Source organism: Penicillium arizonense, assembly GCF_001773325.1.
Source record: "Penicillium arizonense strain CBS 141311 chromosome Unknown PENARI_contig004, whole genome shotgun sequence".
In the NCBI taxonomy this organism is placed as follows: Eukaryota; Fungi; Ascomycota; class Eurotiomycetes; order Eurotiales; family Aspergillaceae; genus Penicillium; species Penicillium arizonense.
Window position 1 is genome coordinate 1,314,947 of NW_019173281.1, and position 20,596 is coordinate 1,335,542.

The 20,596-nt window shown below is 49.6% G+C and overlaps 9 protein-coding genes across 9 annotated transcripts; 4 read left to right on the forward strand and 5 right to left on the reverse strand.

Moving 5' to 3' along the window:
* Positions 1-389: 389 nt before the first annotated feature.
* PENARI_c004G04095 (putative succinate:fumarate antiporter (Acr1)) lies at positions 390-1,526 on the reverse strand (the record flags this gene model as incomplete). The annotated part of the gene is made up of 4 exons (XM_022629069.1): positions 390-1,003; positions 1,067-1,265; positions 1,322-1,419; positions 1,472-1,526. The coding sequence occupies 4 exons, from the start codon at positions 1,524-1,526 to the stop codon at positions 390-392; spliced, it is 966 nt and encodes a 321-aa protein (XP_022491180.1).
* Positions 1,527-3,191: 1,665 nt separating this feature from the next.
* PENARI_c004G02552 (uncharacterized protein) lies at positions 3,192-4,305 on the forward strand (the record flags this gene model as incomplete). Its single annotated transcript, XM_022628987.1, has 2 exons — positions 3,192-3,580; positions 3,819-4,305. 2 exons carry the CDS (start codon positions 3,192-3,194, stop codon positions 4,303-4,305), a joined length of 876 nt encoding a protein of 291 aa, XP_022491256.1.
* A 2,389-nt stretch (positions 4,306-6,694) lies between these two features.
* On the reverse strand, positions 6,695-8,074 carry pex26 (the record flags this gene model as incomplete). Its single annotated transcript, XM_022629441.1, has 2 exons — positions 6,695-7,571; positions 7,629-8,074. The coding sequence occupies 2 exons, from the start codon at positions 8,072-8,074 to the stop codon at positions 6,695-6,697; spliced, it is 1,323 nt and encodes a 440-aa protein (XP_022490845.1).
* A 527-nt stretch (positions 8,075-8,601) lies between these two features.
* Positions 8,602-10,445, forward strand: PENARI_c004G07976 (CAF1 family ribonuclease; the record flags this gene model as incomplete). Its single annotated transcript, XM_022629265.1, has 5 exons — positions 8,602-8,833; positions 8,881-8,973; positions 9,030-9,253; positions 9,303-9,927; positions 9,982-10,445. 5 exons carry the CDS (start codon positions 8,602-8,604, stop codon positions 10,443-10,445), a joined length of 1,638 nt encoding a protein of 545 aa, XP_022490740.1.
* A 410-nt stretch (positions 10,446-10,855) lies between these two features.
* On the forward strand, positions 10,856-11,993 carry PENARI_c004G04760 (mitochondrial 54S ribosomal protein mL46; the record flags this gene model as incomplete). The annotated part of the gene is made up of 3 exons (XM_022629102.1): positions 10,856-10,901; positions 10,956-11,620; positions 11,691-11,993. The coding sequence occupies 3 exons, from the start codon at positions 10,856-10,858 to the stop codon at positions 11,991-11,993; spliced, it is 1,014 nt and encodes a 337-aa protein (XP_022490835.1).
* A 276-nt stretch (positions 11,994-12,269) lies between these two features.
* Positions 12,270-12,816, reverse strand: PENARI_c004G02407 (cysteine-rich PDZ-binding protein; the record flags this gene model as incomplete). Its single annotated transcript, XM_022628981.1, has 3 exons — positions 12,270-12,355; positions 12,426-12,549; positions 12,655-12,816. 3 exons carry the CDS (start codon positions 12,814-12,816, stop codon positions 12,270-12,272), a joined length of 372 nt encoding a protein of 123 aa, XP_022491088.1.
* Positions 12,817-13,175: 359 nt separating this feature from the next.
* Positions 13,176-14,408, reverse strand: PENARI_c004G09327 (uncharacterized protein; the record flags this gene model as incomplete). The annotated part of the gene is made up of 3 exons (XM_022629339.1): positions 13,176-13,628; positions 13,688-14,120; positions 14,173-14,408. The coding sequence occupies 3 exons, from the start codon at positions 14,406-14,408 to the stop codon at positions 13,176-13,178; spliced, it is 1,122 nt and encodes a 373-aa protein (XP_022490684.1).
* Positions 14,409-16,231: 1,823 nt separating this feature from the next.
* PENARI_c004G06828 (uncharacterized protein) lies at positions 16,232-17,068 on the forward strand (the record flags this gene model as incomplete). Its single annotated transcript, XM_022629207.1, has 1 exon — positions 16,232-17,068. The coding sequence occupies one exon, from the start codon at positions 16,232-16,234 to the stop codon at positions 17,066-17,068; it is 837 nt and encodes a 278-aa protein (XP_022491135.1).
* A 1,481-nt stretch (positions 17,069-18,549) lies between these two features.
* PENARI_c004G12469 (ATP synthase subunit C family protein) lies at positions 18,550-19,011 on the reverse strand (the record flags this gene model as incomplete). The annotated part of the gene is made up of 1 exon (XM_022629510.1): positions 18,550-19,011. The coding sequence occupies one exon, from the start codon at positions 19,009-19,011 to the stop codon at positions 18,550-18,552; it is 462 nt and encodes a 153-aa protein (XP_022490763.1).
* Positions 19,012-20,596: the final 1,585 nt, after the last annotated feature.

Below are 20,596 nucleotides of genomic sequence, written 5' to 3' on the forward strand. Positions count from 1 at the left end.
TGTGGTGGTTGGGTTGTTTATGAGGGGAGGGAGCGGTGAATTGAGGGGCGTGTCAGCGTTGGCTTCCAAGTAGCCTCCACATCTCCTGTTCTACTCCATACACTGTCCTCTTTCATCTCGACTTGCGACGATTCCATTGTCAAGGATATAACCAGGTTACTGACATAGTATAGCCTACTTCTCTTCTCACAGCCGTTTGAAGAAACTCTATTCTGCTCAAGGCGCACCAAAAGTGGTATACAAAGAAACTAACGCAAAGCACACAATATATACAAAAAGAAAGCCGACGCGACCGGCCAGCAATTGAACAGTCCTCGAGATATCGAGAGCCAACACAACGCCCACTATGATCAGGTATCACAATGCTTCAAAAACAAAACATTTTGGGTTTACTCTTCATACGCACCACCAACGAAAGCCCAGTTCGAACCCTCGAGTTTACCCTTGAGGAACTCATACACAGTGAAAGTAACAGCCTGACCAGGGGCGACACGCATGACACGGGGAGTGATACCCTTGTAGAAAGCGCGCGCGCCCTCAGTCTTGAACATGTCCTTAGCGATAACCATGATACGAGTGATAGCCGACTGGCCGGGCTCAGCACGGGTCTTCTGCAAACGAGTCTTGATGGTATCGATGGGGGCGTTGGAGAAGGGACCGACAGCACCGGAGATCAAACCGATCACGGTGGTCTGGTAGGAGGGCAGCTGGCTGTTGCTGTACTCGGGTTGCCAGCGCTGCAGGGCAGCCTTGAGTTCGGTGTACGCGGTGAAGTTGGCGGCCTGGTTGGTTCCCTGGCGGAGGGCTGTCAGTGAGACACCGCGGTACAGCACGCTCAGGCCCTCCTCCTTGACGACGGTGAAGAGTGCGTGTGGGGCGCTGCGGTACTTGGGGACGTCGAGTGGGTCGGCCATGCTGTGGTGCTGCGCTTGCAGGCGGATCTTGATGACTTCCATTGGGTTTACGACGGCCACGGCTTCGGTTACACCGGCAGCGAGACCAGCTATCAACATGTTAGCCGCTGTTGTAGGTTGTGATCTGCTCTGTGTGGATTGTCTTCACGTACCCAGGAAGGTGGCCTTGCTGGTAACCTGACCCGTTTCCTTGTCGGCCAGCATTCCCTTGTATGACTCGTATGAGGTGAACCGGATGGCCATTTTTGGAATGATTCCGCCCAGCACGGCTCCCAAACCCTTGTACAGACCCAGGGCAGTCTCCTTGCGTACAATCTGGGCACCGGTGGCCACGAACCCGCGCGGCTTAGCCTATCCAGACCACATGGTTAGCAATGTTTCATGGTCTATGGGTATTCATAACTCACCCCGGGTGCTGTGGCTCTCCTTGACAGCTGCATGCGGACCTTGATCGTGTCTAGAGGGTGGCACACGAGGGCCTCCATCATACCGGCACCACCACCAGCTAGGATGAAGTCAATAGCCGTCCACAATCTCGAGGATGGAGTTTACTCTACCGATCAAGTTGACCGCAGGCGATGTGCGCTTCGAATTGGCGGTTTTTGCGGACATTGTTTGTGAGAAAGGTAAGGTGTAAAGAATGCGTATTTGAGGAGATTGTCAAAGGAAAACCTCCAATTGGGTCTTTAATCTAACACCCCCGGAATGGCACGAAATCGAGTTTGTTCCGATTGTCGCGAGCGAATACCGAGATTGCGGAGAAGCGGATGTATACAATCCCGGGGAATAAGCGGCGAATGCAATTACTTGGGGTGCCCTTTTTCGCAGATCCTTCCAAATAGTCTCGAGATAAAGATATCAATTGAAGAGAACAGATCAATTGCAAAAGGCTTTAATTTCACAAAGCAGGACTGTTGGCTATGATTGACGTCGGCTCGAAGTGGCGGCAGTGCCAAACTTTTGTGGGGAGCTATGACGGGGAAGCGGAGGAAGCTGGACGAGCGGAAGTATAGATCTCGGCAACCACAAGAGAGAAAAAGAGAAAAGAGAAGAGTACAGTCCACGAATATCAGCCGAGGGAGATCTCTTATAAGTTCGAAATACCGCACAGCGTTCCGAGTACAGAGAGTCGACAATCCCGAGGCCTTCGGGAACAAGGGCGGCTCTATGATTCACCCCCGGATTGATCTGACTTCACATGTTTCTTGTCGTCATAGGAAGAACAAAAAAGGCTTGTGATTCTATACTCTATCTACACTCTATATTACTTAGCTATTTAGTCTTTATAACCCGGCCCTACCTTACCTACAGTGGCACCAGAGGCACCATCACCCCTACGTTATCTAACTAGATTCCAGGTAGTAAGATTACTCCGGTATAGAGAATCCTCATTTCGGGACTTGCACTCCAGCTCCGAAATAAAGTAGCGATTTCCGCACCTTTTGCTGCGGGTGATCTCGGGCCAACGCAATAGCTCCCCTCAGCCGAGGTTCAGCGCGGTGGCTGTTATAGGAGGAATAGGTCATGGGACTTACTTTCTCTGAGTCAGGTGGACAATTAGACTATTCACTATGTTCATATGAGACTTAGAGTTGCTGTCCTTTGTGTTCCTCTGACGAGTCCGGGGTTATTAGAGTGGCTCCGTTATTAGCCGGTTGAACGTTTTACCAAGCTCCGTATAATCGGTTAGAGATGGAGATGGATGTATGATGATGCGAATTGATCTACATGTTCATTTATACATCTAACGTTATTAAAGTTATCGTTCATAAGTTACTCGTTTTAATATACTTCAGGGGCATCATATCTTCACATGCCCACCTAACTTAATATACACGGGATCAGTCGACCCGATGATAAATTATTATCGGGTAGCCGATCTCGGCCCTGTCTACTCTATATTTCATCAAAATATGCACTAGTATAACTTCACGTGGTTGAAGATAAAGGCGATTCCTTCATGCGCAATGGATCGGATCAAATCCGACCGCACAATTCTCAACCCACCAACTCACCTTATCAACCACCACTACAATCCATCCCACACGTCCAGACCACCACGACTCATTTCAATGCCTCTAATAGCAACCTAAACAACCAAGGATGGAAGAAACATCCCCAGACCCCCCAAACCCCTGGATCCAAGCGACAAAATGCATAGTAAAACTCCTCCTCCATCAATGGCTCCTAATAGGCATCGGGGTTGTCTGCGTCCTAGCCTACTTCTTCCCAAACGTCGCCAAACACGGCGGAACAATCCGCTCAGAATACAGCATCATGTACGGCGTGATAGCGATAATCTTCCTAATCTCCGGCCTGAGCATCCCACGCCAGAAACTATTTTCCCAATTCCTGAATTGGCGACTACACCTCGTTGTACAGGTGATTTCATTCTTATTCATTCCTGCGCTGGTCTTGGCTGTCGTGCATATCATCCTAGCTGGGGATCCAGGCGGTAAGATTGATCGCGCTGTCTTGGCTGGGTATATTTTTACCGCGTGTATTCCGACCACGATTGCTTCGAATGTTGTTATGACGCGTGCTGCTGGGGGTGATGATGCCGCTGCGCTTGTGGAGGTTTTGATTGCTAATATCCTTGGGCCGTTTGTTACGGCTGCTTGGACTGTTTCGTTGATTCCTAAGACGGCCGAATTTGATTTGTGGAGGTTTGGGGGTGGGGGATTGGGGAGTATGTATAAGGATGTGTTTCAGCAGCTTGGGTTGAGTGTTTTGTTACCTTTGTTTGTTGGGCAGCTTGTACGTTGGACTTGGCCAGATCGGACTGCTTGGGTTTTGTTGAAAACCAAGTTGCCTAAATTGGCGACTGTCTGTATGCTTTTGTTGATTTGGTGAGTTTGGCAGTATGCTACTTCTCGTTTGGAATAGACTACTGACATATACCAGGTCGACTTTCTCATCCTGCTTCGCAACAGGAGCCCTTCAATCCCTCTCCGCGCAAAGCGTGGTCTTCGTGGTTCTCTTCAATATCGCCCTCTACATCTTCCTAACACTAATCTGCTTCCTCGGCTCGAGACCACCGCGGATATTGAGCTCTCGGAAATGGTCAGAGCCAATGTTCAAGCGCATGTCTCCTGAGGAAACCATTGCAGTATGTTTCTGTGGGCCGGCGAAGAGCACGGCACTCGGTATCCCGCTGCTGTATGCAATGTGGCAGCCGATTGATCTCTTTACGAAAGCCAAGACTTCTGTACCAGTGTTGCTTTATACCACAGAACAGATCTGTGTTGCGCATTTCTTTGTGCAGCTTTTCCGAAGGTGGCATGCGAGGGTTGTCGAGAAGGAGCATGTCGAGTATGCGGGTGATGCTGAGGCTGGGATGACTGAGGTTGCGCGCGAAAATCACATTACATGCGATAATGCCACTATTTGATTCCCCATTGAGAGTTGGTTGTCCTTTTCTATCACGAACTGTTATTAACGACTATATGAGACAAGACTGCATTTGGCATCCTCTGGCGATATCCCCCTCCTGTTATTAATGTCTGGACCTTCTTCTTCAGAAACACTTTTATACCAAACACCCCATCACAACCTACTTCCCAGCCCAAAAGCCAAGAAAACCTCTTTCTTATTCCCGGCTCAGGAACCAAATCTTTCTCCGGAAGAGTCAAGCCATCATTCCCAACATTAGTAACAGTATTCTGTGACTTTCTCAAGATATAATTAGTCTGAAGGAGAGCCGCAACAAACGGAACCAACGCAGGCGCCAAACAATGACATAACGGACGACGATAAGCAAGAATAGCTCCAACACGCATAGGATCATCAAAAGCATAATGCTTCCGAATAGGTCAAACTACGAAACAGCTTCTTAACATCGTTCTCCGTAGCAGTCCCAGCCAAATGCTCGCGCAACTACTTAGGCATCTGATCCGACCAAATAACAACAACAATCGCCGATCCAATACCACTACAGATCTTAGACCAAAGAGATAACAGAGAAATGACGAGCGCGACATCCTGGTCTGGAACGGATCTCTGTGATGCAACGCGTGGACCGACGACGGACATTGAGCCGCTGAAGCCGATTAGGATCATTACTAAGACCATTGCTGCTGTGCTGAATGTGGCTTTGTTGCCGTCAAGCATACGCCCATGCCGAGTATTTTGATTAGTATGCTTGCTATTTGGATTATTTTGTAGCGGTATGTCCATCGTTATAGAAGGCCTACTATTGGACCGGCGATGCAGAGGGGCTAGGGATGGGGCTTTGGTCTCTTCTCGGGCGGGCGTGGCCACGCTCGTAATTTTGGCAGGGGACTTGGTCCGAGAAAATAGGTGACTCTGTCCGTCAACAATTCAACGTTGTATGTCAAGATGCAGGGAAGCCATGTGCGTGGCTCGGGAGCTTCTTATAAGCCTTATGAGGAGACGGCACACATAGCGATGGGTCTCTAAGGCAAAGTAAAGGCTAGCGAATAGGAGGACAATATTCTAATCTAATCTAATCTAATCAATATAGATCAGGGTCTTGATCAGTCAAATTCTCTGTGGAGATCTTCGCACAGGATTTTCCTGTTAAATTTGCGCTGGTCTAAGCAGCTGAGACAGACATTACCAATCTTGTATATCTGGCGGGCATGTCAGTTCGGTCTATGAGGTTGGTATAAGATATTACAGATCTAGAGATTGACTGCTTCGAGCCGACTACACTCACAGCAGCCTGCAACCGCTTTTTCCAAACGAAGTAGTACATTACAGATGGTATTAAATGTCTTTTGGTTTCTCGGCTGATCTGCCAAGTACGTAGCGTAACTGGCGGATTTCCCTTTTAAGAAACTGTTCTACTTTATACAAAAAATCTATTGCACATCGCACAATATCCCGATTGTGCTGGAACGAGACAGTCGACAGAGGGCTGGTGGGGTGGAACGTGGTGATTATTCACGACCGTGAGCTTGTCCCTCCCCTTACCCAGAGGCAGATGGAACTCTGCCTTCATTGAGCCACGGTTATCTCCGACCTAGATCCCATGGTTGTTGGTATACAGTCCTGATCAGTTAAATAATGCGGGCCTGGCTATAAGATGATCGGGGAAGAATTGAGGGCTCAATTCCCTGGTGACCTTGATCTTTCTGTGGGGCTTTTCGAACTGCCGGTATGATCAGGCGGCATCACGGATTTTGAAGGCGAAGTGGCCGGAAACACGTATCGTGGCTCTTGAGCCTACTTCTTCTCCTTTGTTAAGAAAGGTCACGCTGGACCTCATGGTGTCGAGGGAATCGGGGCCGGGTGTGTGCCCCCGCATCTTGATTCCAACTTGTATGATGAGGCACGAGGGATTTCAGAAGAAGACATGCCATGTGTCGACGACTTGCTCGGGAAGAAGGAATCTTTGTTGGGACTTCAACGGGTTTGAATGTCGTTGCTGCTATTGCTCTTGCGAAGGAGCTAGGCCCTGACAAGACCGTGGTTACTGTCGCTGTCGACACTGGCCTGAAGTATCTCAACGGAAACCTCCTAGCAAATGCCTGGGGTTGTAAATGAAGATAGGTAGCTCACCTGCCTACCTCGATAGATGCTGCTCAACTTAAGACTATAAATAGCAAATGTTCTGTCAAAAAGTAGGAAGATGGAAAGAAAAATACATCAAAGATGCCCTTGATCCGGTGTATATGCGTGAAGTATGATACACAGAGATATAGAAAATCACAATTGCAAATATGTATGCGACGATAGCCTCTTGATGACCGTAACAGGAACAAGATCGAAATATACATCATACACCATGTACATGAAAACAGGAATCTGTCGATCCCTCAAATGTAGCTCACTTTGACGCCCATTCCGACTGTGCCTTTGACCTTCTGCCAAGCAGAGTCCGTAACCCTCCGCACACGTTCGCGGACATCTTGTCGGGTCATCGCCATAAGAATACCAATCACGAAGAGTAAAGTGCGCACTAATGACATGGGGTTACCAGACACGGTCTGGATGATATGACGGAAAAGATTGCGCAGGGCAGTTGTCACTGCCTGGGATGGACGGCCCCGGGGTTGAACCTTGTCATTCTTCTTGACATTCTTAGATCCAGACGATGAAAGTGTGGTCCGTTGTGTAGACTTCCCATTCGGCGACTTGTCTGTCGAAATACCCCCTTTGCCCTTGGGTGAGTTTTGTGGGCGGCTTTTCTCAATCCCATAGTCAACTTCGCTGGTATTGCGCTTGTGGCCATTGGATTGCGATCGCGCTGCTGCTGTCGCTGCTTCCTCGGCTTCTCGGCGTTCGTCCTCTCGTTGCCGCTCGAGTTCTTCGTCTTTGGAACGCTGTAGTTCAGCAGCGCGCATTTCGCCACGCTCCTTCTCTTCTTTCAATCCCTCAAGGGTCTGAAGGAATAGGTCTTTCCGTTCCTCGTCGAGGACTTCGCTCAGATTGATGAACTCGGTTGCGTATTCCCACTCGTCATTGCGGGGAAGGACATGTAGGGTGAAGAGCTCGATGATCCTCACTCTGGAGGTTAGATCCTTCGGGGTATCGGCGCCGCTTGTTGGCATGGGGCGCTGCTGGAAATCGTTGGCTGCATCTTGTAGGCGATCTGCAAGGTCGAGGTTGGGCTGTCCGTATGAGGAGAGGTACGTCTCGAGGCGTTGTTGGTTCAGGGATTGCGAGGAGGAATGCGTGAGAAGTAGTGTAGCTCTGTCACTATATTAGCTGATATGCCCGAGTTGGAAAAGCTGAGGTGTGAAGACTGACAAGTTGTAGACGACTTCGGCATCCACCGAACCCTCTCGGTTTTGGTATCCGACCTCGACCACTGTCTCCCAAATCCCGCCTTCTCTCACTTGTGATGCAATTCCTTTCCATTCCTTCTGTCCAAATTGCTTCTTTCCTTCCTCGGCTCCAAGATCGACTATTGCGCTGAGGAGGGTGATGTAGAGGTTCCACACCTTGATTCTCCACGTGCTGGCGGCCGTGGCGATCGGCGCGACCGGTGTTGACGAGTCGCCATTTGTATGCTGGTCTTCCTGTGGTGCTGATGGCGTTATAATAGGCTGTAGACTTGCTAAAGCTTCTGGTAGGCGCCGTGTGAGGTAGAGCTGGGAGGCCTTCTTGTATGTCTTGGAGCACAGCTTTGTGGGGGAGGCCGAGGACGGGGAGCGGGCTTGGTTATGGGACGACATTGGGGATCCGTTAGCCATTGTGAGGCCGAGGGATCATAAGATGGTATCGAGAATCAATTCCAATGATTAGCAGGAGTTATACAGCAACAGATAATGGAGAAGCCAGAGTGAAACAAGTCGGGGACGATTGCGATCGGCTGTCGTTTTCCCTCGGCTCAGGCCAAGTCCGGGGTGGTCACGGGACTGGCCTGTGAGCTCGATCTATAAGAATAAAGCAAAATCATTAATGAGGATATCCAGAATAGCGTCATTTAAATATGAGTTACTCTTCAGCGATCTTTCTTCCTTCGTCACGTCACTTACAGCTCCGATTGCATATTTCTAAGATCCCTCCAAAGAAACCTCGCCGGCGTGCATAATACGTGATATGCTGCATATGACGCCTATGGACCTACCTCTAAGCAAGCAAACTTCCTCGTTGACGCAGTATCAATCAATTTACGGTATTTGACATTAGATCAAACCATCCTATTTCCCTACTCGTTACTTGCCTTTCACTTCCACGGAATCAATCACTTACTTCTGGTCTGAAAGTCTAAGACAAGATGGAAGTGACAAGTGCGAATTTCTCTGAGTATCTTCCGTTTATCTTGAATGATATCTCGGCCAGCTGCTTCGTCAGTTTGGACTTTGAGCTCTCTGGCGTGGCTTTCGCCCCATTCATACCAACAAGGCCACAAACAATCCAGGAGCGGTATGCGCAGACCAAAGTTGCAGCGGAACAATATCAAATCCTGCAAGTTGGGCTCACGCTTTGCCATGAGAATGTAGAAACGGGTAAGTGAAGAATAACACACGAGACACAATCCGTTAACATGATACAGCTTCGTATTCCCTTAAGCCGTACAACATGAACCTGAACCCGATCCCGCACCATGAATCTGATATAAATCGAGACTGGACATCTAGCAGCCGGGGTATGTGCTGTCCCGAGCATGTGATTGTGACCATTCACTAACTGTTTGTTATGCAGCTATGGGGTTTCTCCTCAAACACGGATTCAGCATTGACAGTCTATGTCAGCATGGCATCCAGTATCTGTCTCGTGCGGAAGAGCAATTGGCGCTGGCAAGAGTCGTGGAACGATGCCAACAGACTAGTCGACAGACTATGGACATCAAAGACGATGACCATGAATCTCTGGAGTTTCTTGCCAAAGTTCGAACCATGATCACCGACTGGCTGGCACAAGGAAAGGTAAGTGATGCATGCTCACATTCCAGGGCAAATGAGTTAACACAGACAGGACCGAGTTCAATGGCTGAACGTTCCGCCGCCTAGTGAGGTCCAACCATTGGGCAGTGTGCGCGAAGGCCTCAGCAGCATGGAGAAATGGCTTGTGCACCAGCTGATCACCCAGGAATTTCCCAATCTGCGGTCAAGGAACACGTCGAAATTCATCCAAATCGATGTAGCGGACATCGAGTGCGAGCGGATTGCCCAAGAACTGAAGTTGAACACCAAAAAGGCACAACTCCAGAAGCACATCGGGTTCCGCTGGATTGCAGAGTCGCTTGTTGGCGGTAATCTGGAAGGACTTGGTGCAGAGATGTTCAATCCTGTGATGCGGAGAATCGACAATCCATCTTTCGAAATCAATCGGGTCGCAGACAGGGTGAAGCAACGCCTCCAGGAGAACAGACCTGTTCTTGTCGGCCACAACATGTTCTGTGATCTGCTTTTTTTTCACGCATGCTTCCTGGGTCCATTGCCTGACACTATCGAAGAGTTTCAGACCGTCATGCACGAATTGTTCCCTGTGGTTGTTGATACCAAGTATCTGGATACTTATGATTGCGGTTCTATCAATCCCACGTCTTCGCTGACTGATCTGCATGCCAAGTTGAAGGATGTGAACAGTCCCAAGATAGGTACAGCTGATCGAACCCCTTGTCAATTGATGTACTGAACTAACCGTGATCCAGAGATTGACCCTCGCTTCTCAAAGTACAAGTGGCGCAAGGTTAACCACGAAGCAGGATACGACAGCATGATTTCTGCCATGGCTTTTATCAAACTGGCAGGCCAGATCCAGCGTGGGCCTCTTGCTACCCCAACACAGTGTACCCTCCGCCCAAACCCCCGCATATCGGACAGCCTGGAAAAGCAAGCTGTGAAGAGTGAGTTCAGCGATCTCTTCAATATGGACACCGAGACCTTTCCTGTGGTCCAGACATCTCACCTTGTTCAAATTCCCAAGTCTCTTGCCGACACTGGATGCCCCAAAATTCTACTCATGGCCAACAAGGGCGTGTTGTTACCTCGTCTGGGCAGCAAGTTCTGGGGGGACTACGGGAACCGACTGCGGGTGTTTGGCACCGTGGAGAGGATGGTGCGGCTAGGAGGCAATGCGGCGAAGGCTGAGAGTCATCTCCTGGACATCGACTGAGCAGGAAATAAGCAGGAAGTGAAGAGGGTCTAGTTGATGTTGCGAGAGAAGAAGGGGGAAAAAAAGCAAGAGGAAAAAGCTAGTTGAAATAACAATTGATTTTGAATTAAGAGGATGTTCGAAGCAGCTATCTAACAGTACACCTTGATTATAAGAAGGTACCGCTAGCGAAAATTGGCCTCGAGCTCAATCTGAGCATCGATAAATGGTCGACTGGTCGTAGGAGAGTGAGCCAGGCGATGATAAGTGATGCTTGGGAGAAGAAAAGATCAGAAAAGCGGGAAATCGGCGAATTTAAAGCGTGCGGGAGGTGACTAACCCGATCGGGCATGGCGACAACGTGACCCAAGTTGGATCTTTTTCTCGGAGGCTTCCCCGTTGACTAGCCAACTCATTGCCCACTCTACACAATGTCGTCAGGATCCAATGGTGCAAGGCGCATGGTGTCGCTGCTGCGTACGTTCAATCCAACTTTTCCCGAGTTTTTCGCCCTACTAACTCCGCGCGCAGGCCCGTCAATAGTCGACCCCGGTGTGTGCAGAAGCTGTCAAGAAACCCTTGGCCGCCGCAGCTATGCCTCCGCGGCTCCAGCAGCCACCGAAACCACATCAACCTCTGCATCGACAACCCCCGTCGTGAAGCCCGCCTACACCATCAACGCCGGTGTGGTCCTCTCCCGCCCTCCCCAGATCACCCGTGACCTCGAGCCCTTCGAGAAGTCATATTACTTTTACCAGAAGCGTCTGAATGAGCGTCTGGCCCTCCCCTTCACGAAATATTTCTACTTCAAGCGCGGAACCCCGGCGGACGAAGACTGGAAGAAGAAGATTCTTGAGCGCCGGACTGCCGCGCGTGATATCGGAAAGTATAACGCGTACGACAGCGAAGCATGGAATGATGAGCTCCTTCTCGGCGCGAAAGAGTCTGAGCCTGAGCACCAGGTTGAGATGCTTTTGCAGGATGCAGAGTCCACTGCCAATGCCACCTCGCAAGATACCAGCAAAAAGGAGGAGATTCCTCGGCCGTTCCCTCGGGTGACGGAAGCAGACAAGAAGAACGACCAGAAGAGTCTGGATCGTTTGCTTTCCCGCACACTCTACCTCCTGGTTCAGTCCAAGGAGGGACACTGGAAGTTCCCCAGCTCGCCGGTTGAGTCTGGCGAGACTCTTCGCTTGGTGCGTAATGCTCTATCGATTGAAATACTGTCTTTTACCCATACTAATGTTCTTTTTTTCTCAATCACAGGCCGCTGAACGTACCCTCGCTCAATCCGCTGGTGTCAACATGAACACCTGGATGGTCGGCTACCACCCCGTCGGCTGGCACGCATACAACCCTCCCCGCGCAAAGTCAGACAAGCAGACCGAAGTCGAAGTTGCCGGCAGCAAGATCTTCTTCCTGAAGTCTCGCATCATGGCCGGCCAGGCCGACCTGTCCGTCAACACGCAGAACCTAAAGGACTTTAAGTGGCTGTCCAAGGAGGAGCTCTCCAAATACCTGAACACGCAATACTACAGCAACATCAAGAACATGCTGGCCGATCGGTAAACGCCACATGCTGAAAAGGCGTGGAGTTGAGCTGAGTTCGGTGGAAGAAAAGGTGGAGACGAAGTTCTGAAGAGAAGGCATACTTGTTCTGATATCAGCGCACTATTGGCGCACTGCATATACACTTATTGCGCATGCCATGTATAACTAGATTTTTCTTACACTGTCAATCAAATTCGTTCCATTGGGGTTTGGTTCGGTATCAATAATGCCTAAACGCCACGTCATGTAAAATAAAACAGGAACACCACCCGGATCTATAGATAACACTGGGAATCACTTCAAGTTAAATTTCTGGCCCTGCACGATAGGCTGGTCCTTGGACGACTTTCCGGCCAGACTCTTGCCGCACATGGCACAAGCTACCAGATAGATGTCAGTAACTGCAGCCAAGAAAGTAACAAGGAAAAGACAGAAGAGAGAGAGAGATACCATTCTTCTTATAGGCACACCGCTGACAAAACTTCTTCCCCTGCTCCGTCTTGGTCTTGCAAGTCTCACAAGAAGAAGCATAAGCCGCATAAGGATTCTTAGCTTTGGAGCTGAGGAGTTTGCTCTGCAAGCAATGTCAGTCAATCTGCCTGTCACGAGAACATGGTAGAGCATTCAAAAAGAAACAGCCCCATTCTCCTTGAAAAGGTAAGAATGATAAGTAACATACCTTCCCGATCCCCGTCGCGCCTAATGTCGGCTTAGCCTTGCCTTTGTCTCCGCCGCCGAGCGAGCTACTCGGGGAACCGTAGTACATATCATTCTTACGCTTGACACCGGGTGTGGCAAGTTCAGTGGACTGAAGCTTCTTTTGGCATTTTGAGCAGACCATTTTGGCTGTGGTTGAATGTATGGGCGTGTTTGGCTTTTTCTGGGTGAGTGAAGTGATGTTATCGCGGGTTTGCGCCACCGCCTGGTTTCGCTGCCAAGACGTTTTGATTTATGGGGTTGATCCATGTTGGTGGCTTTTTATATGTTATATGCAATATTGGTATATTTCGCAATGTTATTTCGGCGGAAATATTTGATTTGGAGAACAATCATATTGCTATTAAGGAAACGAAGTTCATAAACCAATTAAGTTGGGTATAGGGGACAAATTTGGCTTTCATAGTACTTATGAGAAACAAGGGTATCAAATCAGGGTATAACGAAAGCAGGCACATATCAGATTCAAACATAGCCAGATACCTACTGAGGCGAATGAGGCTGGGGCGAGTGAGCTGGAGCTTGAGTTTGAGCTTGAGCTGGAGCTGGAACCGGGGCTGAAGGAACTTGACCATACGCCGGATACTGGTAAGGAGAAGCACCATGAGGATATTGAGCGGGAGGATGCTGTCCCTGAGGATACTGCGGGTACGCAGGGTACTGGCCAGGAGGATACTGAGGCGCGTACTGGCCAGTAACAGCAGCATGCTCATACTTATCCGGCCCAGTACCGAGGGAGCTCCATTTGGCGCAGCAAAGGACAATCCCCATGAAGGTACCGACCAGGAACACGAATGCAATGACAGGCTTGGCAGTCACCAGGTAGATGGGGTAGTCTTTATTGTTCTCGAGGTTGTAGCGGATGGCGAGGATGGCCCACATCAGGTTCACGGCAAAAAAGCAGACGGAGCCGACGAGGAGGGAGATAGCGGGTGTCTATGCATATCTGATTAGTTATGTGTTCAATGTCATGTATGAAAGTTGTGAATACTCACCCTCGACAGGAAACGATGGGTTCCAGCCTTGACAGTCACGAAGATTGTCCAAGCCATAATTTCCATTGATAGTAGCCAGACGATGATGGTCAGGGCGCTATCGAGGTCCACCCAGGCCAATGTGAGCTCCATACTGACGACGCTTGTCACTTCTCTGACTTCCCAAGCGACATACATGGCCCAGTCAGCGAGTGAAACCGCCGAGAGGATGCCGAGTAGAATCCAATGGATGATCGTCACTGCCGCATATGGCTTTCCGGAATCCGTGAGACGTCCCAGCAAGCGGTGGATGAGGCTCCAGAAAACATAGATCACAAGTACAGTGGCGAGCAGATTGAAGAAAGTCATAAGCATCAAGATGATGCGGTAGTACTTTGTGACGTAGGCTTCGGCGATGTATAGTGCTCCATAGATGATTGTGCACAACTCAGACCTGAGATGTGATTAGCCGACTGTGATTTGGGGGGAGCAGTCCTGCAACATACAAGACATATGCAAAGAGTGAGAAGATGAGCCCTTTCAGTGGCAGACCACGACTGCGAATTGTGCATGACCAAATGAGAAACGCGATGAAGGCTATGGCAGTAAGGATATCGAAGGCAAATCCGGCAATATAGAGGCCCCGTACGGAATAGTCGAGACTCAACAGAGTCTCCTCGCTCCAGGGGCTCGAGTCATAGCCCGACGTATAGCTACTATAACCTCCACGTCGAGGTGACATTCTCACCAAGATTTGTATAGCTTTTAGGGTTGAAAACTCAGGGAAATTCGCCAAATTCACTCTACGAGTACTGGCGGGCTTTTAAGTCGGGGCTTTAGGGGCACATGCTACACTATTGCAGATTGGGTTGAGGCTGAAGCCCCTTGAAATACGAGGCCAACAGGCGAGGGGACGCAGTTGATTGGTTCGGGAGGTCTGCGTTAGGGCAAAGGGCGTCAAAATACGAGTCCCTGAGGGCACTAGAATTTGTTTTGCTAAATCTGGCTCTCATCGGGGTTTGGGCCCCATTTAAGGGCGGTGGGTTCGTATAAGAGATCGACAGATGAGATAGGGAATGGGAAAATGGGAGAAATGGAAGAAATGGAAGAAATGGGAGAATTCCCGGTGATTTGGAATCCAAAGAAGCGGTAGGATGAAGTGATGGGATATACATGTTGGGCAGATAAAGAACCCAAGTTGGCTGAGCCAACTCATAGAGGCTCCACGATCTTAAAGGGAAGAAAACGAGGCGATCAAGAGCTAACCACTTGGCAACCAAAAATAACATCAGCTGATCTGCTTCAACACCACGTTTTGCCCCTGTTGAATATTACCCTCCACTTATACCCATTGCGGGGGAAGATCTGTCTTTATTTAGGTCCACTTCGGTATCTCCGATGATATCAAAAAGATCTCTCGATATGAAACACAGTGAGTTGTTCTGATTACCCTCTTCAGCCTCGTACAGAACACCCCAAGTGGAGCGCACATCTTGTGGCTGGGGCGAGTTTGCAGCGCCACTCAACAGCAAAGAGAAAATAAAAAATAAAAAAAAGAATAGCTTGTCGAGTTGACTCGACTCGAAGTGTAGACTGTCAAATGGCCGACCAGGGAATATCCCAGAAAATAGTCAGCTCTCAAGCCGAATCGAGTTCCACCCAAAGATTCATGCATGCATTGTTCCGAGAGATCCTCATAGTCTGAAATATTATTGTATATCGCTGTTGCACAGAGTACCGAGAGTATGAGATACCCGCCTCGGTTTTTCTCGGTGTATTAATGAATGCCAACGTAGGCACCCTCGTTTCCTTGTTTCTCTTGCATTCAGGATGCTTTCAGCCCCTCAGATCCTCGGTCACAACGTGATTGATCCCCTAAGATGCATGATGACCCGCCACTTGCGAATTGGACCGCATGGTCAAGGCCGAAAGCACGCGTCTGGCATCAAAGGAACCACAAAGAACCCAAGCCTAGCGCCTCAAATAACCCAACAGCTCGGTTCTGGTTTCCAGGGCTCTGGTTCGAGGATGGGAGTTGTCCCAGCGGAGACCTCAAACGATCGTCCCCTGAAATGGACAAATCGATAGGGGAAACCACGCTTGTTCCGATGAAGTATTTGCATATAAATAGCTAGTTCTCGTGGATTCCTCTCTGGATCTCATCGTTTTCCAAAGTATCTTGTTTTCCTTTGGCTTTTCTTTTTCCGGTGGTTCCCTGGTGCAAACCGCATTCGGCGTATCCGCATGTCCCGATTCTCGACTGCATCATATCCCAGCAATTGACAGTCTTGCATTTCCTTGAGGGCTGAACTTAGTTAAACTTTAAAAGCAAATGCTGTGAACATTTCCTTCTACAAGCACCGGCTATTAATTGCATATTGCATATGCATATTCCGGTCTTTTTAATTCTCGAGAGAACCACCTCGGTGTGACCGATTATTGTCACCTCCAATTCCCCTTACGGTGTTTCTTTTCTTTTTGTATAATTCCTCTCTCTCCTTTTTCCTCTCTCCAATCCATCCTCACCCGAAGCCAAAAGTACCAAACCACCCCCAAAACACCACCATGCCCCCAGATAGCGCCTCATTCACGGCCCTAAACCTACCCCCGACCTTCGAACTCCCCCAATGCATGGAATACTTCACATTACCAGCAGGCCCAAACACAGACCTGTGGCGCAAACCACCAAATGGCGACACATCCACCGCCCCAATCGTCTTCACAAGCCTCCGCCACCCCTTCGTCGTAGCCGAAGTAACCGTTAGCGCAGACTGGGAACTGGAATGCGACCAAGGCGGGCTTGTCATCTTCGCCGGTGCTGCCCCACAAGCGCAATCCGCACTCTTCTCGGAGGTAGACGCAGCGCACGCACCAGCAACAGCGCCAGGCTGGCGAGCGGGAGCCGGGGCCGGGGCGGGATCCGCGGGTTCTAGCCCGCGCTTCCCGTGCAAATGGGTCAAGGCTGGCATGGAGTTTTCGTCGGGGAGTGTTAATGCTTCGTCTGTCAGTGCGACTGCTGATGGGGCGGATTGGTGTCTTTCACCGCTGGGGTCTGCGGGGACTGGGATGGGGACTGGGATGGGCGTTCACTCATTGCGCATCAAGCTTGAGCGTGTAGGATATGCATTGTGGATTTGGTACCAGGTTCCGTCGGCTTTGCCGTATGCTCTGTCGCCTGGGGCGGTGGGGAGTACGTGGAAGAAGCTGCGGGAGGTGACCTGGTTCTTTTATGGGGTTGAGGATAAGTTTGTGCATGTTGGCGTTTATGCCAGTCGGCCGACATGTTTTTCGCGTGGTGAGACTATGTGGGATGCTATGCACGGCATGACTCTTGATAGTTCACTGCCGGCTAGTTCGGGGGATGGGTTGGTTGTTGAGTTTGAGGATCTGGAAATCTTCTAGAGGCCGATGGGTCTTCCTGTTTCAGTTTATCGTGGTTAAGTGCTTATTCGCTTTGGGTTTCCTTTCGAGTCTTGTGATACATATTCCCCGGCGTTCGAGCGATCATGGCATGTTCGGAGTAGATTGTTTCGTTTTCTTTGCTTTTGTCGCGACATCTTACGAGCCCCTTTTCCCGTCAAGGTTTAATGTTATGATCAAATATTTGATTTCGAGTTCAATCATGCTTGCACTTAAGCTTTTTTCCTTGCATTGAGGTTGGAATGTTGACGCGATGGGTCGCGTGTCCCGTTCTTTGATCAGCGCGCGCCTACGAGAGCGAATTCAAAAGGTGTCACATCTATAATTTATATCAGTTTTATAGTCGTTAGCTGTGTTTGGGCTGAAGTATATATTCAGTGTCATCAAATTCATCGGGATGTTGCCATAGTATAGTATATATCTGGGCCGGGTAGCAATACGAACAAGGACGAAATATATATCTTGCATGAAGCACACCTTTATTCGCAAAATGATTTCTTGAAAGCATACTAATACACCAGAATAACATTCCTTATAATCGAACCAACAAAACATGAATCCTGTAAGAGGCTCTAAGTTATAACATGAAAGATATACATCTGACATGGTCACTAAGCCATAAGTGGACTAGGCGCGTTCGTCTTCGATTCCGATATAAACCGGGGAAGTTTGCCGCACCTACGTCCTCACCAAGCACTTATAATTGCAATAACTTGTGGAAAGACAATATGTAGGCTCTAGATCTAAATCAATATGACCTGCTTCACTTTCTCCCAAGCCTGCACCTGCATGCAGAAATGCCAATCTGATGTCAGAGGCTGAGTCAGCTGACTACGGGGCTGCCGTTCCCGAGGCCCGGGAACTAGCAGGATTTTGCGCCGAGGGTCTTCAGCTCGAATGAGGCTTCCCAGGGCCAGGAATTGCCGGATAAATAGCTCAATACCATTGTCAGACACGGAGATTCCGCTAGCACTACGTTTTAGTGATCAATGGATGATTGTTGTGGCGTAATTGGGGTTTGCAGAGCGGGTCACAGTCTGCACAGGGACCCGTAGCAACATCCACCATAATGGAGTGAATCAACCAAAATAGAGCCAGAGCTGTTTGTTTTGAGATACAGCTAGTCAGAGCTTCCGGGTTGTTCTACAGGGAAGCTGTTTGGGGAGCTACAATTGCCGTAAACCTGGGGTTCGGACTAAGGGAGAGGGAAGATTATACGGCCGTCAGACTCAACACACAGAGTTTTTGGTTTGGCTCTTTGATAGTTGGGATGGTCGATGGGCCATATAGACTCTATATGTACAGAAAGAAAAGTGTTGTAGATGACGCTGAAAGTAGTACATGGTAATACATCACGACCAAATACCCTCCCCGGCGGAAAAGATCCTCGTCAAACCCGCATCTCCGGAAAAATGAAAAAACAGGGTTTTATCCAAGAATTGCAGTGCCCGAGTTGTGATAATTTAGACGTACTTGCACATCATAGCAACCATCAGGTCGAACAGACCCATGGCCTCGACGAAGGCAAAGCCCAGAATGGCGTAGGAGAAGAGCTGGCCACGGAGGGCAGGGTTGCGGGAGACACTCATGAGGAGAGCGGCGAAAACGAGACCGATACCGATACCGGCACCACCGAGACCGATGGCGGCGGAACCCATACCAATGTTCTTGGAGACCTCAACCATGGCGGTGGCGACCTCGGAGGAGTACTGGCGGCGGGCGGCAGTCTGGAAGGCCTTGGCCTGGAGGAGGGTGGGCGACTGGATGCGCTTGGGGGCACCGAAGGTGGCGACGGGGGCCTTCTGGGAGGTGAAGGTACGCTTGGTGGCAGCGTTGAGCTGGAAGCGGGCAGCAGGGCGGGCGACCTTGGAGGTCTGGGCGGCCATGGAGGCCATACGGGAGGCGAAGACACGAGAGGTGGCCATTGTGATGGATATAGATTATAGGGGGATGGAAGAAAGAAGGAGAAAGAGAGAGGAGAGATGGACTTTTCAGGGAGGAAAAAGCTGGGAAACTACGGGAGAAGGCCGCCCCAGGACATAAATACTCTACGGCCAAATTTTCGCCCGTCCGCCTCCTGTTCTGTCCTAGTGCGCTCTGTTGGGAAAAAGCCCTACTCTGTGCGTGGACTCCGGAGTATTTCATTCGCAAATCATGCTGCGAGGAATGCTGGGGGGGATGTTTTGGTTTCGTTTTACCATTCTTACGTGTATTGTCGGGTTAGTCGGGTTCAGTCGGAGTCCACAAAGACAAAAGCAGAGGATGGATCATAATGGGATACAGTATCCCCCTGCAGAAGGGACAGTGTGATGGCTCATAGTATTCTATACTGTATACAGTATAGACGTACAGTATCCCTATACTGTATCCCTTACAAGGGAAGGAAGGGAGGGAATACGCAGAATAAAAGAAAAGAAATAAAATAATAAAATAAAATACATTAATTTCGCCCTTGCAGTGGATCGGAGGTGGATATTAAGCATGTTCCAATCTTGTGGATCAACCCACCTCTGAGCTTCTGCGAACCAATCATAATGTGTACCGGTCCCCTATGTTTCTGGATTGCTTCCCGGCGTCGCCCAATTCGGCCCGACTCGGATTCCAGGTCCACCACTCGAGTCACTGGGCAACCACTTTGGTCGGCTGAAAGGAGAGAAATGTGGGCTCTGTGGATATCCCTTCTTTCTCGGAATCCACCTCACCGAGTGGTCAAATTGGGAAAACGTAATTCTTTTTGAAGCCCAGGAGCGCTATCAAACAGCCTCATACCTACCCATGCAATCTGCAATTCTGACAGGGGGCAGGGGATATCAATGCGAACGCATCCAGGGAAGAAAAAAGAACTAGTGAACAAGGGAAAAAAACCGGGTTGTTGTGTCCGCGTTCGCCGGTCCACTTAGTGTGAATTCCCGACCCGCCAGAACCCGACTATCACGGAAAAAAAACTGGTCTTTCCTCGGGTCCCCAGAAACGAAGGGTTACAGGAGTGAAACACTGCGTGGTAATTCAGGAAATTAGCACCATCAAGCCGGCCTATGCCAATGGGGCCCGGGGAGACCTTATATAGCCAGACCTTCACTCGGCCAAAAATTTAGTACAACAAAATCAACCCCTAAACGGGCAAACTAGAGGCTCTTTGCATTCTTTCGGGTTAATTTCGATTTGGTGGTATTTCGGCTGATCGCAGCTAGCTTGGCAGACCCACACAAGCTAGATTTCAGGGTGCACCGTTACGCGCGTTGCCCTTGCTTGACACTGCCTGCAACATGGTGTCAGTGAGCAATTGACAGGGAGGTGTATATGTAGGCAGATAGCTCTATAGGTAATGCACAGTACCTGGACCGAATGGACGGCTGTATAACATCAAGGGTGCCAGGGGGCTCTGGGCTCGGGTGTAACCGGGTAATACAATAAATACGGTATTGTAACCCGACTCATCAACTCATCATTGACCTGCCAAAGTGAGGTCATGCCCGGAAAGGCCAGTTGGCATAGTCCGTATAATTATGA